Source organism: Styela clava, chromosome 11 (assembly GCF_964204865.1).
Source record: "Styela clava chromosome 11, kaStyClav1.hap1.2, whole genome shotgun sequence".
Classification (NCBI taxonomy): domain Eukaryota; kingdom Metazoa; phylum Chordata; class Ascidiacea; order Stolidobranchia; family Styelidae; genus Styela; species Styela clava.
In genome coordinates this window covers 6,304,446-6,326,227 of record NC_135260.1, presented here as the reverse complement: position 1 = coordinate 6,326,227, position 21,782 = coordinate 6,304,446, and the positions used below count along the sequence as shown (strand labels likewise).

The window sequence follows — 21,782 nt, the reverse complement described above, 5'->3', positions numbered from 1 at the left end:
CAAAATAGAACCCAAAATTCAGAGAAATCCACATAGAGGAGTGTGTGCGAAAGGTTAACGATTTTTCGCAATGGTGCAAGTTTAACGCCGATTAGGTGATTTTGGGAAATTTTAGAACGAACAAAATTAAATGGTTTACTCTACTTTTGTAAAAGTTATTAAGAAATTTATGGGTTTCGTTTTTGGGTCACCCTGCTGTATTAAACATTATATACCTGTATGGTGTGATGCATGGTGATCGTTGCTTCTGAGTCCATATCAGGATGTTGAGGTCCAGCTGGTAGTGTGGTGAAATGAGCAACCGGAACCGGTTGTGGTTGTGGTGGGAGCGATCCGGATGTATTACAAGATGGCGGAGATTGAGTTGCTACTTCGTGATTGAAATCGGATAACTCGATGACATCGTTTGCACTTGAACTGTTTTTCATAAAAAGATGAACTAATTTTAAAATAGAATTATGTGCGTCATCTTATATACGAGAAAACAAACTTTTCTTGTAGCACTAGTGGATTGCTTTTTCTCGAGAAAAAGTCATTGAGGATGTACAAAAAATAATAATCCGTACATGGGAAGTCCAGAGAAAATATGGAGTTATAGATTCATAAAGACTCTACCATCTTCAACTGCTGGAATGCAACTGCTTTGAATCATTCGGACCAGTGATACGAAACGAATGATGAAGATAAATGAACTTGGTTACAACAAAAACAACATGAACAACGACAATAATTTATCAAAATAGTTACATAATACATTGATAACTGGTTGAGGAGTGAATTATACGAAAAACTGAATTAATTCAATTTTTAGGTCTTACAATTTCAATCATATAGGTTTAACCGTTTACCATCGAGTTTTTTGGATAGTCAATGCTTAAGACCCGCCATTTTAAGTACTTTTCTAAGTGGAATAATGACCTAATTTGGTCAATTTTCTTAACTGAACATTGTTCATGTTTTACCACCTTCACTCCGTAATAGGGGGTAGACAAGCAGCACATAGGGTATTCCCGAAGTATGTGAACCAAAATGTCGGACATCGGAACGTAGTATGTGTACCAGGTTAGTGACCGTGTGTCCGCCATCTTGGTTCACATACTTCGGGAGTATTAAAAATAGAACTGAAACTTCCACTCAAGCGTAACGGGCTGAATTTTGTTTGTGAGATAAACAAATTGTGGAACTGTAAGATTCTACCTTTTGAAGCAACAGAATATGTCCAGCATGTTTTTCTTTCTTCGTAATAAATCAACACTTAACGCAGCCGGGAATACGAATAGAACACAAAATAAATTGAAGCATGTTATGATGGCTGCCTGCGTAGAAAAAATGATACAAAAATTTGTATTGATAAAATCAAACAAAATATTCGAAGACCGTTGAGACACAAGTATTGAGAAGGAAAGCTATTTTAGTCCCACCAACCTTGAAGCGACGAAAAATCCATCCAACTAAACTAATTATAATTGGACGTTATTACCTCATGAAAGAATAAAATGAATTGGGATATATAACGTGGTTTAATTTAATTAATACTCTTGATTACTGATATATTTTATTTTCAATTTTTTTTACGAAATAAAAAATAGTTGATAATTTTTCTATAGTTGAAAACATTTATCAAAATACATCAAAATAAACTAATATTTTAAAGTGATTAAAATATCGAAAGCCACACTTATCAAACAAAAATAAAATTTTCCGCTAGAAGACACTGTGAACCTGTATTATTGCAATACTATTGAACTATTATATGTGAATCAAGTAATAAAAATACTGATTTTTGTACATTATGTATATTATGTGCATTTAATTACATATCTTACTTGTAGCGCGAACGACTGAAGTGCGGGCATAGGTATAATCATAGAAAATAAAAATCCGGATAAAATGGCGATTGAGGTTAACAAGACGCTGACACCAACACGCTTCATGCATTCACCGGTTCGTTCCTATAAAACAAAAATTTGAAAAAAATTGAAAATTTTAAATTATTTAAATCGATTATTTCATATAACGTCTGATCAGTGACCGGTAGTTTATTATTCACCATGCTAAAAATACGCACTAGACGTATTGCAATAAATTATAAAAAAAACGCATTTCAGGATGAAAGGGGGCGCGGAAACCCAATCATGATTATCGATTAGCGCACCCTAAAATAATAAATTAGAATGTTTGCCAGAATTTCAGTCGATTTCGTTATATAACAGCTAATTCAGGACTAAATTTTGTTTGGGAGGTGTGAGATCTTGTCTGTTATCATATTTTCTGTGGCTGATTTTAATTTCTATTTCACGAAATGCAAATAAAAACAATTTCATATTTCCTCATACATAAATAGTTGAATTTAACTATTGTTTTGAGCATTTCCTGGATACTGTATCACTTCAAACAGGCGCAATACAAGCAAACAGTTACTAATTATCGTTGTCATGTCAAGTTTTGAAATGACTGTCAAAGTTACTACACCCTAGGTAGTGAACATGGCGCTGTAATATCAGATATTGAATATTTAAGATAATGCACTATCAAAAATAATTACATAATTTACCTCGAAGGGAATATAATTCAGACAAGCAATTTCTCCAAATTGATGAGTGATTAGAAACATGTCATCCACACCAAGTCCAAGCATAAGAAATGGTAAAACCTGAAAAATACGAAAATTTCGAAATACTATTAGTTTTAAGATAAATCGAACAGTATTTTTTGAGAAATTTCTCAAAGCAAGGTACCGCGCACTCACTCAGGAATAAACGAGATTCATCTCTGAGCGAAGTTACTACAAAATAGTTGTTAAGAATTAATGAAAATATAAATCATTGTAGAACTGCTCTTTGTGCACTTGTAGAAATACACTTTGTATTAACAATATACAGAAAAAAACGTACAAATGGCATTTCAGTGTCAATAGAGGCGCATAAAACCAGTACCGGTTATCGAGCAGTAGTTTCTTTAATACAACAAAATATTCTCTAGTATGCAATGCTCAACTCGTGTTTGGAAAATTCCACAAATGGCCGCCAAAAGTATTTTTACGTTTTTTGAGTTATGTATGCAGTGACTAATCTACCGTTAAATATTAAACGTCAGTGAAAAATCCGATTCATCATTACTATGCATGTGTGCAGCAATGAAGGTGTCTGAATGGTTAAGTTAGCTATAATTGATGCAGATTTAAACTGTCTGAATAGCAATAAAATCATAAACTATTACAATATTTCATGCAAAGAATATTTTTCAGGACGAAAGAACCTTTAATTTATAAATAAGTATATAAACTTATGTTTTTGGTTGATTTTCATGGGAGGTTTTGACGAATTCGCTTCCAAAAAGGGTCTGGACAAGCAAGCACGTGTACTTGTATGTATGTATATATTCCGGATTAAAAAACTTATCGCATGATTCTTAGCGGAGTTGAATATATGCATATATAGTAAGGAAAATTCAATCAAATTTCGACCATACAAAAAGTTCTGTAACTCCCTGAAAACCAGTGACTGACTGTCTATTTTGGAGTAAAATTCTGAATAGTATGAGGTTAAGTTTGGTCGGACAAAACGTTACAGGAATACATTAGTGTTAATGTACAGGACTTTTGAATTGGATAAAATGAAATAGACGACATGTTGAATTGTTTCGTTGAAGGTCACACCATATTATGATGTCATAACCACTTAAATTAAAAAATGACACCATAGCTAAACAAACCTTTTTAATACAAAATTATCATCGCTATACCTGAGTAGTTGCGGCGTTAAATTTGATTCCAATAACTGAGCAAATTCCAAGACCTGCCATGACAGACAAAGCAACAAGTAATACACCGATAATTCCAACAGCACCTTGAGAGCGTGAAGCTTTGCAACGTAGCATAGTAAAACAAGCATAAACAAGCTGGAAGTATGAAAAGTGATTAAATTTGATTGAAAATATATCATCAATAATAAATCATTATTGTGTGAATGCTGGGGACGTCTTGGCGTTCCCGTATTATGTGCACCAAGATGGCGAACACCGGAACGTAGTATGTGTACCAGGTTAGGGTTAGGACATCATTTTATTCTAATTTTCTCTCTATTAGTTGTATTACGAGTTCGGGGACTAGCTAAGTGACTCCCGTAGTATTTTTACCTGAAAGTATGGCCTAATCCTAACCTGGTACACATACTACGTCCCGGTGTCCGCCATCTTGATTCACATACTACATTAGTACCGACGCCTTACTATCACATAAATAACATGTATTTGCACAAAATAGATGGGGAACAATCTCGCCTCCAGATAATGGATAGCAGTTTAATTTTATCTAATATGGAGTGACAGCCCTGCGGTTTAACCATGCCCGGGATTTTAACAAATTGTGTAGGCAATGCTGACCAAGATAAACTACGGTTCTCCCAGAATTATTTGCTGATGGCATGTCGTTATGTATGTAGTGGACGCTTGTTTGGGGCGTCATTCTGAGGCATACGTTTATTCGTAATATAAAACTGTCCCCATTCCACTTTACGAAGCATTTCGTATTTTCAGAGTCGGTATATTTAGATGGAAAGTGTTGATTAGTTTATTGAAAATAATGATTTAGTCTTAAACTTGAATGCAAAATTTTACGCGCAATTTTGGGGCATAAATGGATAAATTTGACTAATATAAACTGAATTAAAATGTTGGAAATTGGTAAATAGCAGGCAAAGGAAAACACCTAAGTACTGTGTGTACAAAGAATTGAGATCGAGGAAAATAAACGAAATTCATTATATTCGGGAAAAATATTTTCATGAAATATTCAGAATTGAAATAAGTTATTTTAGCAAATTGATCATTTCTGCCAAATGTTTTATAATAATATCTACGTATCTATAACATTTGTGAGCAGATTCATTTTCTATTCCAAACCAAGATCGGTTTTCAGACAGAATTATAGATGCCACACAATTCGGATATACAGATCTCCTATCCGCATTCCGACCGCGATTTACGTCAATTTTCCAATTAAAGTCAGGATTTTGTTGTGTATAAAATTACCATAAAGAACCAACCTATGTTAAACGCTATCGATATATGATTCTTACCATAAGAAAATAACCAGCTGCAACTCTGAGATAACTAAAATTTGAAAATTCCAAAATTAAATCCTGAGCAGTTGAAGGAGCGAAAGCATGAATTTCATCAGGATTTGAATGGAAGGATGAAGCGTTCACTTTTACTTTGTACATTTCCTGAAAATAGGAACACGTATTTTATCCGTGTGTATAGTATAACTTGCTAAAGGAAAGTGTTTCACCTGAAAGCTTACTAATACTGAGAATGATAGCAGTCAATGCGGTATGGTTATGGTCATACAGACGGCAGCGAAAATAGATAACTAAGATTAAACATAACTAGTGAACGCGTCTATAGAATATCAAACAAATTTTACCAGTGGAGTAATTACCTGTGATTACAAAGATTTATCTAGTAATAACCGTTATTTTCCGTTTCAAAGCCCAATTAAATACCAGCAAACGTTTCACAGTGTACAAACAAATAAACACCAAGGTATTAGATCGAAATCTTTTATATACGAAGGAAGTTTATTTATACTTGAATCTGTGTGGCTCAACTTTGTACGATTGTTCGTTTAAGTGTAGCTATAATCAGTGACTATCTAATTTAGCTGTTTGAGTTTAAGGTAAAAGACCTATTATCCGTTTCGCAAGCCGGTTTCGGTTATTAAAAATAAACAGCCACAATAAGTTTGTACAAGCATACCTCTACAAATTTTCTTTGCCACAATGTTAAAACGTTCGTTGCTTTATCCAGATCCCACTTTATATTTTGCACCTTGATCGTGTTTTTGTGCCAATCAAACATGTTTGTTGGACCCATCAACTGGATCAGAGTTTGAAGACCGTGAGACCTGAATATAAATTTGATACAAAAATATTGAGACACGGGATAAAGAGTTAGTTCAGGATTATACAGTCCCCAAAGTCCCTTTACAATTTCAATTTTGTTATGAAGTCAGTTCTCAATATATCTCGAGCAGGTTTGTTGTTTTTTAATCCGAATTTGTTTAAGTATTTTTATTTCATTTCATACATCTGTCAGCCAAAATAATATATGGTATCGATAAATTCCCTTTGCAATTTAAAAAAAATTGAAGACTTAATCGACACCCTATATATTCCAATCTTCAATTTATTCAGCAATTCAGTGCTTCAGATGAAAAGAAGAAGACTTCCAAGACTGAACTAAAAATCGCACAAAGTTTTGCAAAGTTTTTCTTGTTGCTTTTCTCAACAACTACAAGACCGATCAAACTTTTAAAAACAATTTTTAAATTATATTTTTTCACACTATTTCAATATGATCATCGACGTTGGGGTTCATAACTGCTTTGGGTGATTAAACTCAAGTGTTTATGTCATAGGTTGCTCAATATTGATAAATGGCTCGAAGCACCTGGCGTGGAGTCGAACCACTCTGAATAATCGCTGGGTGATCAACTTTACAACACTCTATCTAATTATACCTTACGTAATGCGCAGATTAACGAGTTTTGCAGGAGGAATAAATCACGTGATGTGACGATGAAGATATTCGGGGGTTTCAAAATTTATTTCGTTCCTTTAGTTACTGGGTCAAGATACCATAACTCAGGGGTTCCCAATCTTTTTCGTTGAATTGCGTTCTTCTCCTATTTTAGAAATCTTTATCTCCACCTCGCGATGCATAAAACGTACTTTATTTATGGATACGTAAATAGTGCTGTGCGCAAGTCGCAATCCTATTTTTATGGAGTTTTTTATGGAGAAGAAGTCTCCCCGGGCCACTAATGAAGATTTTCAAAACGAGATACTTTAAACGAGTTTTCTACGTTTTCGGTTACATGTAAAAAAATTCAATTCCGAAGAATGAGTTACTCTTAGTTTTGAGAAAAAAATCCAATATTTCCAATAACAAAGTATTAATCTCACCAAAACACGAACCAATCAATAAATATTTATTAGAAAAATATAAATAAAAAAAATTCACAAGATACTCATACGAGGTATTACACGACCGTAACATACCACCAGAATGCTCGTTGCAGGCCACACACGCTGAAACCTCGTCATTATTCCATCGTAAAGTAGGCCACCTACCGCATCACTATTGTAAGTATATCGATATTCAACGATTGACTGACAACTTGCGGAGCAGCGGTATAATCTATGACAGCAAGAGGTCATGTCAAGTATTACAATGCGATTTTGGACTCATTTCAAATATTACACACGGCCAAGATTATCCATATTTGAACCAACGGTAAATCGGCCTTGCACATATCAAATTTACATTCTGCCTTGTATAATAATGTGTTAAAGTTTTAATAAAGCAAGATTAAAAGAATGTTTTTATTGAGCGTTTTTGAGGTAATTTCAGCTGAATAAACTAAGTGTATATTCCATAATAAACTATAAAACGAAACGCAATATATCGGATTGGATGGGAGAAAACCATCTTAATCCTCAAAATTCACGCGAACGAGTTTGTTTACCGTCTACTCGACAATATGGTGCCAAAATGATCTGCACGGATAAACGTGAGGCTGGAACGAAAAACAAGCACAACTAATAAAACCTTTGTAGTTATTGTTTGTTAGAAATCAATTTATAAACAGGCATTCTGCAATTCAGCAAGTTTATGCATCCTCATACCTCAAATCCTAAAGCTTAGCTAAAGAAATTGTGATCTCCGATTTTTGATCAACACGGGAGGGCCCTCATGTAATAACCAATTTTAGTAAACAATGTTTTTAAGCTAAGCCACCACTAACCAGCATATTAAAAAAAAACTATTTCTCCGTTCCGTCAGTTTTAAAATTTTAAACGTACGATTGAATTTAGACAAGTGACGTTTATATGAATCTTATACGTTCAAAAGGAGCATCGACGAATAGGTGGACTACAACAAAGAAATAGGCTTTAAATATTACCTCATATTTGTAGATAATATTTATAGGCTAAGCTACCACAATTTAGTTTATTACAAATGTCAATTTCTTCAGTTCTTTTATCCCGTCAATAACTTATATCGCCTGTTGCTTTACGCAAATTTTCAACTTACGTTGATATACTAAATACTGACGTTTTTCAGGACAATGTTTGATCTGAAACCGACTTTAGTATTTAATGATGAGTGTAGAATCCCAATGTGTTAAATGACTAAAATCATTCGGGCTAGCTATTTAGCCATTTTATTGCAATTATATCGACATGGGGAACGTAAAGCAGGATTTTTACTTGACAACGCTGAACCATTTCCATAAATGTGCTCCAGCATGAATGTTGAAAATTAATAAACAGGTTGTTTGACATTGAACATTCGTTTATTGAAACCAACTCCTTCTTCTTAAGTTTATTCTTACTCAGAGTTAGGCGAATTGTACGCAATTTTTATTACGAACAACCACTTGAAATCCATATTGCTCTGATATCAAATGTGTAAGTGTAAACAACTAAATTACTTTCAAGCCGTCAAAATTACAGAGCCGTGTTATACGACTCATGTAACAAATTTCGGTTCAATAGGTTAACGAGAAACCACTTTTTTGCTACATTCTGTGCCGGTAAAACGCTTTTTGCCTCGAGAATAGTCACGTCGCCCGCTATAAATGGTTAATATAAATAATTGTGGCGCCGACGATATATTTTACTATTTTCTAAATTAAAAAATAGGAATTTCAATATATAATTTGACCAAAACAAGTCGATGGCGCGATTTAGGTGTTAACTTCGATTGTGATTATAAGAGAATGTGATTAAAGCAAGGCCATGCGCGCTCATTCAGAATTGAAGGAAACAACTCATCTATGAGTGAAGTTACGGGGATCACTAAAGTACCAACATCAATTATACCCCCCCCCCCTTTAAAACTGTAAAAAAAAAAAAAACTGTATCATACATAGAAATTTTTCGTAGTTTCCGTAGCGCATTTTAGAACATCAAGACGTTTGCGGTCGCTAGCTGTTACGGTCTAACTCGGAAACTAGAAATTTTAGAAACTGTGCAAAATAATTTCGGACCTCCGGAAGTATGCGCCCCAAGATGGCGCACAACCTGAACTCAGGTTGTTTACCAGGTTAGGGTTCAGGTTGTGCGACATCTTGGTTCGCATACTCCAGGAGTACCATAATTTCATAAATGCCGCATAATTGTACAGAATAAGCCTGTAGTAGAATTTTTCACACTTTTGGTCATGATCTAAAAAAACCTAATAAAAGTGTATGAACGAATCATAATGTTACAAAATATGGGTGTGTTGTGGGATAGACAATAGAATTTATGAAAATAAAATTTTACAATAAAGTCACACATCAATAAGCACAATATGTATTATGGAGGCGACTGTGAATAAATAACTATAAATAAAACGGATGACGAAATCGTACCGTCATCGAACAAATACACTGTGGAATAACATTCATTTTTCTGTTTTTTTTAATCAACTGATTGAATATATGGAAATAAATTAGGTATATTTAAAATATATTCTCAAAAAATAAAAATTGCATCGAGTGGTTCATCTAACACAGAATGACATTGAAATCGCAACTACATATGAATATTATCCTCCTACTATGTAAGAGACTGCCGGTTTACAGAATTCAAAATCCGTTATTCATTCCATGCGGAAAAAATAATATAAAATTGGCAAGAAAAGAAATGCGTTTATTGACAGCATCTCAAGTGGGAGAACAGGATGATGAGTGATACACAGAGTTATGTCACGAACTTCCAGTATAACCTTGTGTCCTTAACAATGACAAGATGAAATTTTACACCAACAACTTGAAACACATCATTACTAACACGGGTGGTCTTTGCAGTAAAAGAAAGCCACCTATTTTGAATGTTGTTTTTTCGAGGTCATAGAATGGGCGGGGTGAAAGCACTGTTTTTTTTTTTTGTAATTTTAATCATATATTTTGTTTGAAAATTGGACTTGAACATGACTGAGTAAATATGAAGTTTTATTCAAACCAGAGGTGTGCAACCTGCGGCCAAATGTGACCGACAAGGAAAAATCGTGCGCCCGAGAAGAAGTGCAAATTTTGAATGGTGTGCGGCACACATAACAGGTTTTTTATTTAGTTTAATCTAGTACGTGTGAGTAATTCCAATATCTTTGCGCTGCGAAGCCTATAGTTTAGTCCAAGCCCCACTGTAGTAAAAGATGCACACCCCTGATTCAAACTATAAACTAAAATAAAACTAATTCCCCAAACACTTACTTGGACGCAAACGAGCTAGTTATGAGTCCGATCAAGAGTTACAATGAGAGTGAGTGAGTAACGAATTTGGGTAGATACTTGCTATGTGAGTTTAAATGCAATGTCAGAAAATCATGAATATTTCACTCAGACTCAAAACGTCTAATTCGAAATGAATCAAATGAGGGAGATTTTCTGAAAGGCAGATTAAATAGTAGAACTACTATGAACACTAGGAGATTAAATCTATTTCGTATTAATAAATATTAGTCTTTAACCAATTTAAAATTTCAATCGTGATTTTTTTACTATTTCCAATCAATTTGCAAAACTGTGTGTTCATTTCATGAAACAAAACTATGTACCATACAAGGTGTCCATAAAATCACTTTACAATTTCAATTTTGTTATGAAGTCAATTCTCAATATATCTTAACCAGGTTTGTTGTTTTTTATTCAGTAATTGTTCAAGTATTATTACTTCATTTAATACATCTGTGAGGGCCAAAACATCTGAGATATCGATAAAATCCCTTTGCAATTTCAAAAATTTAAAGACTTTGTGGACACCCTGTATATATATATATTATCGTGCGGATTATAAGATCTATATTTTCCCCTCATAGTTCTCGCGAAGCATTGACTCACACCCGGATCGTCCTGGGTGTGACCTCATTCAAGGCAACATCATGAATTGACCCGAGTCCGCCCTCAGTTATAGATTTACAGTCACACGCGATCCGAACACGATACGTGGCATGTTGACGACAAACCGCGAAACCGAAGCATATCAGAAGTCATGAACTTCCAAACGTATCAGATTTAGAAATTTTAATAATCTATTCATGTGTTTAACTTTATTGGATGGTTATTATGTTCTAAAATGAACAATGAATTAAAAAACATAGGCACGATAATTGATTTCAAATTTGTAACTCAAAAAATAATATCACACCATGAGTTTTATTAAAAATAACCTGAATTTTATTTTATACTTGCTGTTTTAATATAGTTTTCGATATTTAGAAAAAGCAAACGGGGTAATATTGCAACGTAATGATCAACTAACTGGTGAGCTAGTTCTAACTTGATTCATCTTTGATAAATTACTCTATTATTTTGATAAGTTTATATTATTTTTAGTAGCATTTCAAAGAAAAATGAGACTACTATCGGCCAGTGTCACATTTGATATCTTTGTTATGACAAAAATTTTAGCACAACGTGTAGATAGGATCTATACTATGCATTACAATCGTTAACCTATACCTAGATTACACTGTAGAAAATTGGCGTTAAAATTGAACTTGATTTTTTAGTAAATGTACTCATTTCTCTTGTTAAAGATTGAGTATGATAAACATGACTAAAATAATGGGCGCTCCAGAAGTGTGTATGCCAATATGGAGGTAACTAATTTTCAAACTTGTGGGCAGGGGGGATATTCACTTGGATAATACAGGCAGTCCCGAACTCGTAATAGAACTAAATAAGGAAAATCAGAATAAAATTATGGCCTAACCCTAACCTGGTACACACTACGAGATTACCAAACAAAAACTAGATCTTATTTTTGCAGGGATTCCTTGAATACTTGATTGTAAACTATGAATTTCGTTTTTGTTTCCTTTTTATTTTTGCTCAAATCAGGTCGCTGGAAGAAAGATAAAATTATATTTAATTAAGACCATGACCATAAAATGTTAAACGTCAAGCGAATCTGAACAAGCATTGTTGAGTTAAAATTACTCAGCAAAGCTAAGTCCTCATTAGTAAGACAATATGGCGACGTCGCACAAAAATTTGGCAAACGAGCAACTTTAAAGGCGATTAAGAAAATTACAAGATTTGAAGTGCAATTACAAACATAATTTAAAAACCATGATATAATGAAAAATACGAGTTTTACACCATGGCCAATATTCAATTTGGAACTCCCGTAATATGTGAATCAAGAGGGCGGACACCTGAACGTAGTATGTGTACCAGGTTGGGGTTAGGCCATAATTTCAGGTACAAATACTACGGGAGTCACTTGGCTTGTCCCCGAACTCATAATAGAACTAAAATAAGGAAAACCGGAATAAAATTATAGCCTAACCCTAACCTGGCATAACAGACAAACTTACGAGCAGAGGGTGATTGAAAAGTCTATACACATATATATAGGGCTATGATGTTTTAACCCCAAATATAACCAAGTACAAGATAATCGTAGTAAGTTCCCAACTTTATGATGAACAGCAGCGCTAAATGCTTAAAATATACAGGAGTCGGCGCTCAAGAAGTATGTGTACCAATATGGAGGTAACAGTTTTGTTCGCTTTACATCAAGTTGTGTAAATGAACGAAAGCCTACGGGCAGGGTGTATATTCACTTGGCTTACACAAACAGTTTCCGAACTCGTAATAGAACTAAAATAAGGAAAATCGGAATAAAATTATTGCCTAACCTTAACCTGGTACACATACTACGGGAGTACCCAGGAGTCCTGTTATAATCAAAATTTGTTTTATAAATTCAGGTCTCAAAAAATCCCAACCAGGTTTGATTAATATTAATCAAAGTTTATTTTAAGGTTTGTACTTCATTCAATACATATTTATATATGGCCACCATTGATTGCACGAAGCACATAAAACGTCTTTTACTTAATTCCTGTTTGTTAATATCTTATCAATAAATACATTTGCATAACTTAACTTTATATATAATCAATAGTTAGCAAAATTATTTGAGATCCTTTATCGTTTCTGATGGTCAATCTGTTTTTTTCTCTCGTTTCCAATTTTAATTTTTCTTATTGTTAAAAAATTTTGTTGCGGTTTCACGGAAACAATGTTAAGAAATTCGATGCGAATTGTGCTTTAACTCGAAGAAATCTGTCGCCCAACAAAATTAGTGCCTGTCAATCTTAAGACGGAGATGATGACGTTTCAGAGGCTTACCCCGAATCGCAAACTGCTACTAGGAATGAAACATTGACTGATATCAAAGCCTATTTTCCATTGTAGGCTACATTCTAAAAGTGATTCTGAAGTCTTGCTGCACTCTATAGCATAAATTAATTTCTTTAATGTTTCATCCGACCGACCATCTTTGCATTATTATATGCATACGGATCCACGAACGCATAGAAGAAGAATAAGTAGTTGGTCCCGCAGAAATTCAATTGATAGAACATGTTCGATTGTATATATGGATAAATATACAGGGTGTACATAAAGTTATTTTACAATTTCAATTTCGTGATGAAATGAAGTCAGTTCTCAATATATCTTAACCAGGTTTGTTGCTTTTCAATCAATAATTGTTTGAGTATTTTTACTTCATTAAATACATCTGTGAGGGCCAAAACAATATATGGTATCGATAATTTCCAGTTGCCATTTTAAAATATTTTAAGAGTTCATGGACTCCCTATATTTTCATTGTGAGTGGTAATGATGATGATACATGCGGAATTTACTATCTTGAAGAAGTTTTCCTGGTCGTATAGACTTGAACAGCTAGCTTCTTCGCGCAAATTGGATTCACTAGCGCACAATGCATCACCATGATTATATATGTTTTCGTATATCTTTTGGCTTTGCGGTGCTGGCCAGTAACTTTGCTAAGAGATAAGTTGTTCTGATTGAGCGTGGTGTACCTTGCTTTGAGCAAATTTTCGTGGAGAAATATTTCGACATTTTTAAATTTTCAGTGCAAGATTGTATATACCGGGCTCAACCCCAACCATCCACTCATAGTGTAAAATTTGGTTATGCCTTCTTACATTAAAAATTATCTTCAAATAAGGTCTGAGATTCACCATGTATAACCGTCTACTATAGTACACAGCCATGTTCGAAGATAAAGCCAATATATAGAAGGAACACAATTTCCTTATTGTTAATTACAAAATATTACCAAAGTTCAAAAAATAATGTTTTTGATGGGGTGAACACATAATGTAAACGTTGATGCGTAAACGTCTTATGCGTTAGATGAACGATCCATATCAGCATTTCTATCCATCATAAGATTGACAAATTACCCCATTTGCATCAAATGACTAATTCCACTCTTTGTGAGTCAACTAATAGACATTTTAACGCCGAAAATCACCATTGAGAAAGAAACAATTTGAATTTTTTCAGTAATTCTCCTTCATGTATTGAAAAGGGATGAAATATGTTTGAAGTAGGTATGTGGTTGCTTCGTGTTTCTAATTGTGGAAACACTCCCAAGCCCTCGACCTTGTAGCTTTACAAATGGGTCGTAGCGTTAAAGTAAATACTAAACGATGGGAAACGACGAGTAAACGAAAATACTTCGAAATTCAAGCCTTGATTATTGTAGAAGTACTGTCAAAATAGATTTAAATCAAAAATTTTAAAGATCTTTTTTCCGCTACTAAGGACCATGACTCTAATATATTGAAAATTTCAAATGTTTGTGTTTTTTTCAAAAGTACGACAGATTGAATGAATTTCTCAGATTTTGGCAATGGTGAAATATGACCAGGTCAAACACAATACTTTCAAGAGTGAAGTTGATTAAAATGAGCCGTTTCGGTGTTTAAATATAGATTAATTGTAATATTCAAGCTTCCAAAATGGCTCTGTACAAGCAAATAATCTTTAATTGGAAACATGTTTAATTGGAAAGACTCATTTTAGTGCAACATCACCAAGCCAGATTTTACAACTTAGGTGAGGTGATGTACTTAAATTTAAAATACATCTATCGATACTTGAACGTTAACATTCCAGGATAACGTACTGAAATCTACTTAAAGAAATTCTGCACATTAAGGTACATACTTTGTTATATTTCCGTCTTCATCTCGCTCAATTCCTCCAACGATGAGATCGTTTGGCCATTTCATGAATTTTGTTGCGTAACCTTCACACCCAGCGTTTATCAATGATTTTACGTCTGGAAGCTGAAAATGAAAAAAAATACTAGTTAGAATGAGAGGTCAGGAGAATACAAAACAACAAAGTTGCAACAAAGGAAATGGGACTACAATTAGAGCTTCGAATACGACCACAAACGCGAATAATCGCGTCACTATCAACTTGTTTCTAGGACGATATTCCGTGATTATTAATGCATCAAGACCTCGTATAGATTTACAAGCTAAAATCGTAGCAAGAACATTTCTCCGCATTTACATTTATTTTGCTAATGGTCACATTTAAAATTTCACATTTAAAGGTAGTTTAAACGTTTTTGATTGATTACTTTTTCGGATATGATAACTTTTATAAATACCAATAAAATGACATTTAAAGTCCATTCCAATAATAGAAATGGTGAAAATGCTATTTTTGTTAGAAAATTAGCGACCTTTGAATGACTTTTATTCCTTATAATGAGCAATTCAATTTATATAACTATGCGGGTGACGATTTGTAGAAATGATATTACATACTGAACTTTCTATACCTCATGCCCATCACCTCGTCAGGATATACAGTCAGTTGGCAGTGCACGTCTTATGTAGCTGGCCTTAAAATAATGCCCGCTCTATCTTAATAGAAGCCCAATATGCCCTCCACAAATGAGACCATTACAATGACAATTGGAACCCTATATCCAACCATATTCATTACCATTACCCGTTGTCTATACGGCAACCCCAATATACGCTCTACGTAGAGGAAGGACCTTGCGCATGAAGATTGGCAACATATATAAATTTTCACTCCCAATTAATCGTACGCTATTTTGTAACGTTAAAGATGTCGGTTGTTTCGCAAGCTTATTAGGTTCCTATGTATCAGTAGATGCTTGTTCGATAACTGCTTCGAAGCAAAGTTGTGAAACAACTGTCAGATTGGATTTAAATTAAAACCTCAAAATCAATTCTCAAATTTGTAAGGGGAAAAAGTCGATCGGGTTTATTTTCAAGTTTATGAAAGTTATCACGAATCGCGGTGAAGGATAAAATTAGACTTCAATACTATTTACTGCCCTATAATTCAGTCCTTTTCATAACATAACTATTGTTCGTGAGGGTGAACTCGATAGCCCTTTGGGTTGAAACTTATAATTTAGAGATGATAGTACATTATTACGCGCATTCCTGTTTAAACAACACCATAAGTTTTACCTTTAAAAAAATCAGGAAAGTTCGAATGAATGGAAATATCGTAACGCTTGCACGGGGAAAATGCCACAAAACACCAAATATGACAAATACAAAGATAAAGACTATTTTTGTTAGAACGGGAATCTACGACTTTCGCAAAGTCTGTCTACTGTAGCATAAATTACATGATTTATGCGACGGAATTCAGAAAGTGTGCTTTACTACTCAAACACCTTGCTTCAAAAATAGAATAATCTTCTCTTTGATTAATCGGAGAAGATTCATGATAAAAAAAAATAGTTGACAGGAACATTAACCCACTACTTTTATTCCTTAAGAAGCAATAACCAATAAATTACTTTTCTTTACAAAAGAATAGAACCTTCAGCGATGACTAGATATCCAAAAGTAAGCGGAAATAAGTAAAAATACCAGTGTCACGAAAAATTCCTCGCGAGTTAAATTATTGCCATATTACAATAAAACTATTGCCGACAAAGAGGATTATTTTTCAATTATTTCAAAGGATGACATTCAACGTTTACTACAGAACGTAAAATCGTGTAAGGTCCCATAGTTTAACAGCTTCAAGTAAACCACGGTGGTCCTTTTGCAAATTCCAATAAAATCTAGTTTGCGATTGAGATGAAGCAGCTCAAGCTCTCAACTCTTGAACGAGATAGCGAACAGAGACCGCCGACTTATCGATCTAGCGCCGTGAATCCTTCGATCTGACTCAATAGTGACACCGCGTGTCCCATCACTAATTAATTAATAACCCGCTAATTATACGACATAATCTAAAATCAATAGCCTTCCGGTCCGAGATAGAATGAATGCACATGCAATTTGGAGCAGATTCAACCTCGCTTTCGTGAGATATCGCGTAACATACGAAAGTGTCTAACAGACAGACACACAGACAAATACCTATCAACATACTTACCGATCAAGATCGATAAGTAATGAGCAATATTTGGCCGTTGGATTGGAATAGGACGACAGGCCGCGGCATACATGTTACAGTGTATAATATACAAAAACGTGGAAGATGCGAAAGCACTCAACTTCACAACCGCCTATAAAATGTGTGTGAAATATCAACCATTTGGTGTTTTGTGATCTGGGATGAACCAAGGGGCGGCGGTTTTTTGGCGTCTCGTTTTGGAGATTAAACTAACAATAAAATAAACCGGCTGGTACGGGTCTTAAAATTAACATCTTAACCTTTCTGAGTTCACTCAATTATAGAATGAAAGTAAAATCCTTTTGCTAGTTTTATAAAAAATATTCACAAATGAATGATGTTATTCAGGAACTACGATTAGTAAATGCCGAATGGCGCGAGACCTGAAGCAAGAGTTCTGAAGCAAGTAAATCCAACCAGGAAATACGGTTGTGAATTCCACAAAACTGAAGTTATTGAAATAGGTTTTTGACATGAAAATTTATTTGCCCCATGGCACATTGGCAGTTTCTTTCGAGAAAAAGAATCAAAATTTCAGAATGTCACAGTCTGGTATAACATCTGTAAAATAAACACAGCATGGCACCAATTCGTCAACGTGAAAGACTTCACAGTACAGGCGTAAATAACTCGTTGATAATACATTTTATTCAAGTTTAAAGCAGGACACTTTAATTCTACATATGTATAATACATATATGTATATTAAATTCGTGAAAAATAATTTGAATGTTTTTGTAAACACCTTTTCCAACTTATGTGTTGACAATGAGGCGAATTTCGAAATTGTGCAGTGCGGTTACACCTCTTTTTTGTTTAAAACATAAGCACCTATTAAAGGATTATGTTGAATGGTGTGAGCCCACCGTGCTTGTCAAATTTTCCGAAACATGGCGGTAAATTCGTTTGAAATATCAAATCTACCCCGGACAGAATTGGAAGCAATAATTAGGTTATATCCTCTCTTGCTTATTAAATAAAACCCCCGGATTGTATTCGCCGGATCCATTGTACAGCGCCCGCTTTTAACTCTTTACTCTATCGAGCCGGCTCTCCATTCTAAGAGTTATGACCGATTAACATCGCTTAGCTCGCATGGTTTACCGATGTCTCGCTGGTAACAAACGCGCGTCTATGCTTGGACCGAGCAAATCTTTTAACTCTTAACTAGCGAGAGAATGAAGTTAATACGTTTGAAGTTCAAGGGTTAATCTTAGTTGTACGTCACAATGGTGCGTATCTATAGCAACCTATTATCTACTAAAATCCAGAACGAAATCTTCTTCGAAAAAGAGGTAATTATGCATACCGCGTATTTGAACGTGGGAAAGGCGACTTAACAAATATCCCCTCAAAACAAAATATTACGCATGGGTTTAGGCGTCTGTATAGCATAAATAGGCAGATATGACTAGACATACAACTACATTTGTAGGTCATATCTTTATTAAAGCACTGTAGTAAAAAATGTCAAATTCAAATGTGGCAAAGAAACAAGACGAATAGCCGAACCCCAACGAAAATTTATTGCAAATAAAGAAATGACAATTTCTGACCCCCAAAAAATCCGAAAATGTTGTTCACATTTGGGGGGGAAAATGGAAATCGTAAACACTTTTTTCGTTTCTGGTGTATTACCAATGACCAAAAACTTGAACTTCATACGGGAATATAAATTACGATCATCTTGAAATGTTGAACAAAATTATAATCTTTGAAGCGTATTTGAGATGAAAAAAAGAAGAAGATTAGTTGCAGTTACCTCCTTGGTGTATTTATTCGGTGCAAGTTCTGGGCATTCTGCATTATACGGATCCAAACACCATCTGTTCTGGTAACCGTAATCAACACCAGCCTGTGAATATAAAAATGCATTTGATTGAAATAATTAATTTGACTTACGCATATATATAATATATGCGCAAACAAACACACATATTTGGACGGCAAATTAGGAATTCTTCCATCAAAACAATAAAGTAAAAACAGCAAAAACCAATCTAACCTCTTGAACAAGTTCGGAAAATTCTCGAACATCATGAATAGAACTGAACATATCAAGTAATTCCTTCGGATATAAATTTTTCCAAGTGAAAGCTGGAATCTCAACACTGAAAACAAACAGATTGTCAAATCAAAATGTTTATAAGTGAATACAAAAAAGCAGTATATTTTCAAATAAAATAGTTTCTCACGTAGACACGAAAAATGACCTAATGTAAATAATAACTGAAGACAATGTTTTGTGTCTCAACCTTTTACATTCTCTAGTGGGAAGAAGGTAAAATCAAATCAAATATAAACTGTGTGCGATTATTTTCGATTAAAACCTAATTCTCTACAAATATGTAAGTCAAACAAATAAAACCGCGACCGCGATATTCACTATTGAGCACGAAAATAGTAGCAAGACCTTTTTTAACACTAGCCAAATGTCAATGTCGATTGTCATACCTGATGTTGGTTTAAATTGTAGTTGATAGCGACAATTATATCATGTTATGATAGGGATAGAATACAGGGACTCTAAAAACAAGTTCCAACAAATTGAATCGTTCAAAAACTATTGCCTTGTAATTTCTATAAATTAAAGTGACTAGGATATTTCAAATAAATTTTTGGCTTAAAGCAATGTGTATCAACAAGTCTATGCTAAAAGCCATGGGATGAAAATGGGCGTTGTCAAAATCCACGTTAAAGCAACAACCAATGAAATTGCGTCGCTTCACATTCTAATAAATCTTACTGTTAAAAAAATTAGGTTAAATATGCAAGACTTAAAGTGTACGATAAAACAACGAATACGTGTTGTGGACGTATATACTTTGGGCTAAATATGGACAACTGTTCGTTCATGTCGCAGGACATAAACAAATGTGGATCAATTTTAAATCGCATAATCAGTAACGGCACGCAGATTTTGAATAACTCTTCAAAACCACTAAAATTTACATGGATTTTTAACATTATTGTGGTTAAACAACATGTGTGGTCCTCCAATACAAATTATAGTTTTATCGCAAGTAATCTGGCCTTCTGATCTGTTCTTTATACTTATCGTTATTTTATATAAATACTATAATCATGTCAGCGGAATTAATCACCCAATTGCTTCGAAATTACCTTTGATGAATGCAGGTTTGAATTACTTGCCAATATGACGTGAACACGTGGAGTTTCGAAATAAAGTCGTAAATATTTTTAAATAAATCAAACAAAGAGGTGGCCGCACTATTAAAACGGTTTTATATTTTGGAGTTTTATGAGAAAAAAAATATTTTACATCTACTGCGTTAGGAGAAATAATGTTCGAAAAAATCAAATGTTTAAAACACAGAATATCAATGCTGAAATATTTGGACACGAATCCCATGCGACTATAATGACCACCATCGATTTGCTTGGAAAACGACACCGTTGAACATTTATTAATATATTGTTCCCGCTATGACGTCCCAAATCATTTTTAATTAATCATTGCAAAGAAATGAATATATCCTCTCAATTATAATCAATTAACTAACAAATCCCAAAATTATATCTTTTGTTTTAGAATATGTCCTCATAATGCGGAGAAGCATTTGAACACGCAACGCGAAATATCATAGTCCTGGTGCACAAAATTACGCCAGTTATAAAGACCATTAAAAATAATAATAATAATAATTGTACTGAATGTTAAAATATGTGTGACGAATTTCTTATGAAGTTGAAGGCTCGTGAATTGAAAAAGATTCCAAATATCGCGTGAAATATCAAAAACAAAACACAAATAGTCAACCAGCTACCTTTTCCATATTTTAGCACCGAAACTTTCATATTGATTGGCCAATATTTAACCTAATGTGTTAAAATGAAGAAACTCACCCATTGAATTTCATAGCTGGAAACGGAGTCGAAGGACCAAGCAATTCAGCTCCTTCATAAAAGCAATCCAAAGGTCCCATGATAAAACATGGAAATAATTTTTGAATAAACTAGAAAGAAAAAAAATTGGTTGTTGTCTTTCAGTGCGTAATATGCTCAGGAATTTAGTTTTAAATTTATTGTTATTATGGCGACCAAGAATAATACCTAAGTGTTACCTTGCCAACAAACATCAATTCTTAATTTAAAAAAATTCTATAAACCCAATTAGCAAAGTTAGCATAATACTATGTGGTTGAGAGCTGTTCACCAAGTTTAAAAGTAATAAATTTTACTCTATGAAAACGAGAAAATTTTTTATGTAATGTACATAAAAATAATTACAAATGTTACCAACTAACCGTTTCAATAATAAAACTTGATTCGCCCATATCAGGAACTTCTTTATAACATAAATCGGATATTTCCCAATCTCTGTAATAATATTGGAATAATAAGATAAAATGTAAGAATATCATCATAATTCATTTCATTTAGAAATATTTTGACAAGTATATAACACGGAGAGAGTATCATGTGTTTCCTTCTAGTCTCAATATAGACTTATATGCATTCCCGTCACTCA

At 33.9% G+C, this 21,782-nt stretch overlaps 1 protein-coding gene across 1 annotated transcript in view; it reads right to left on the bottom strand.

The window, feature by feature from the left end:
* Positions 1-21,782, bottom strand: part of LOC120348051 (protein patched homolog 1-like) — a 55,957-nt gene that overhangs the window by 12,352 nt on the left and 21,823 nt on the right. Inside the window, exons 4-15 of the mRNA XM_039418160.2 lie at positions 21,559-21,631; positions 21,158-21,267; positions 19,296-19,401; positions 19,053-19,145; positions 15,050-15,171; positions 5,758-5,905; positions 5,079-5,225; positions 3,745-3,900; positions 2,555-2,653; positions 1,827-1,952; positions 1,198-1,316; positions 216-417 (exon numbers count right to left, since the gene is read on the bottom strand). Of these exons, the coding sequence (XP_039274094.2) occupies positions 216-417; positions 1,198-1,316; positions 1,827-1,952; positions 2,555-2,653; positions 3,745-3,900; positions 5,079-5,225; positions 5,758-5,905; positions 15,050-15,171; positions 19,053-19,145; positions 19,296-19,401; positions 21,158-21,267; positions 21,559-21,631 (1,501 nt within the window). The remainder of the gene's footprint in view (positions 1-215; positions 418-1,197; positions 1,317-1,826; positions 1,953-2,554; positions 2,654-3,744; positions 3,901-5,078; positions 5,226-5,757; positions 5,906-15,049; positions 15,172-19,052; positions 19,146-19,295; positions 19,402-21,157; positions 21,268-21,558; positions 21,632-21,782) is intronic.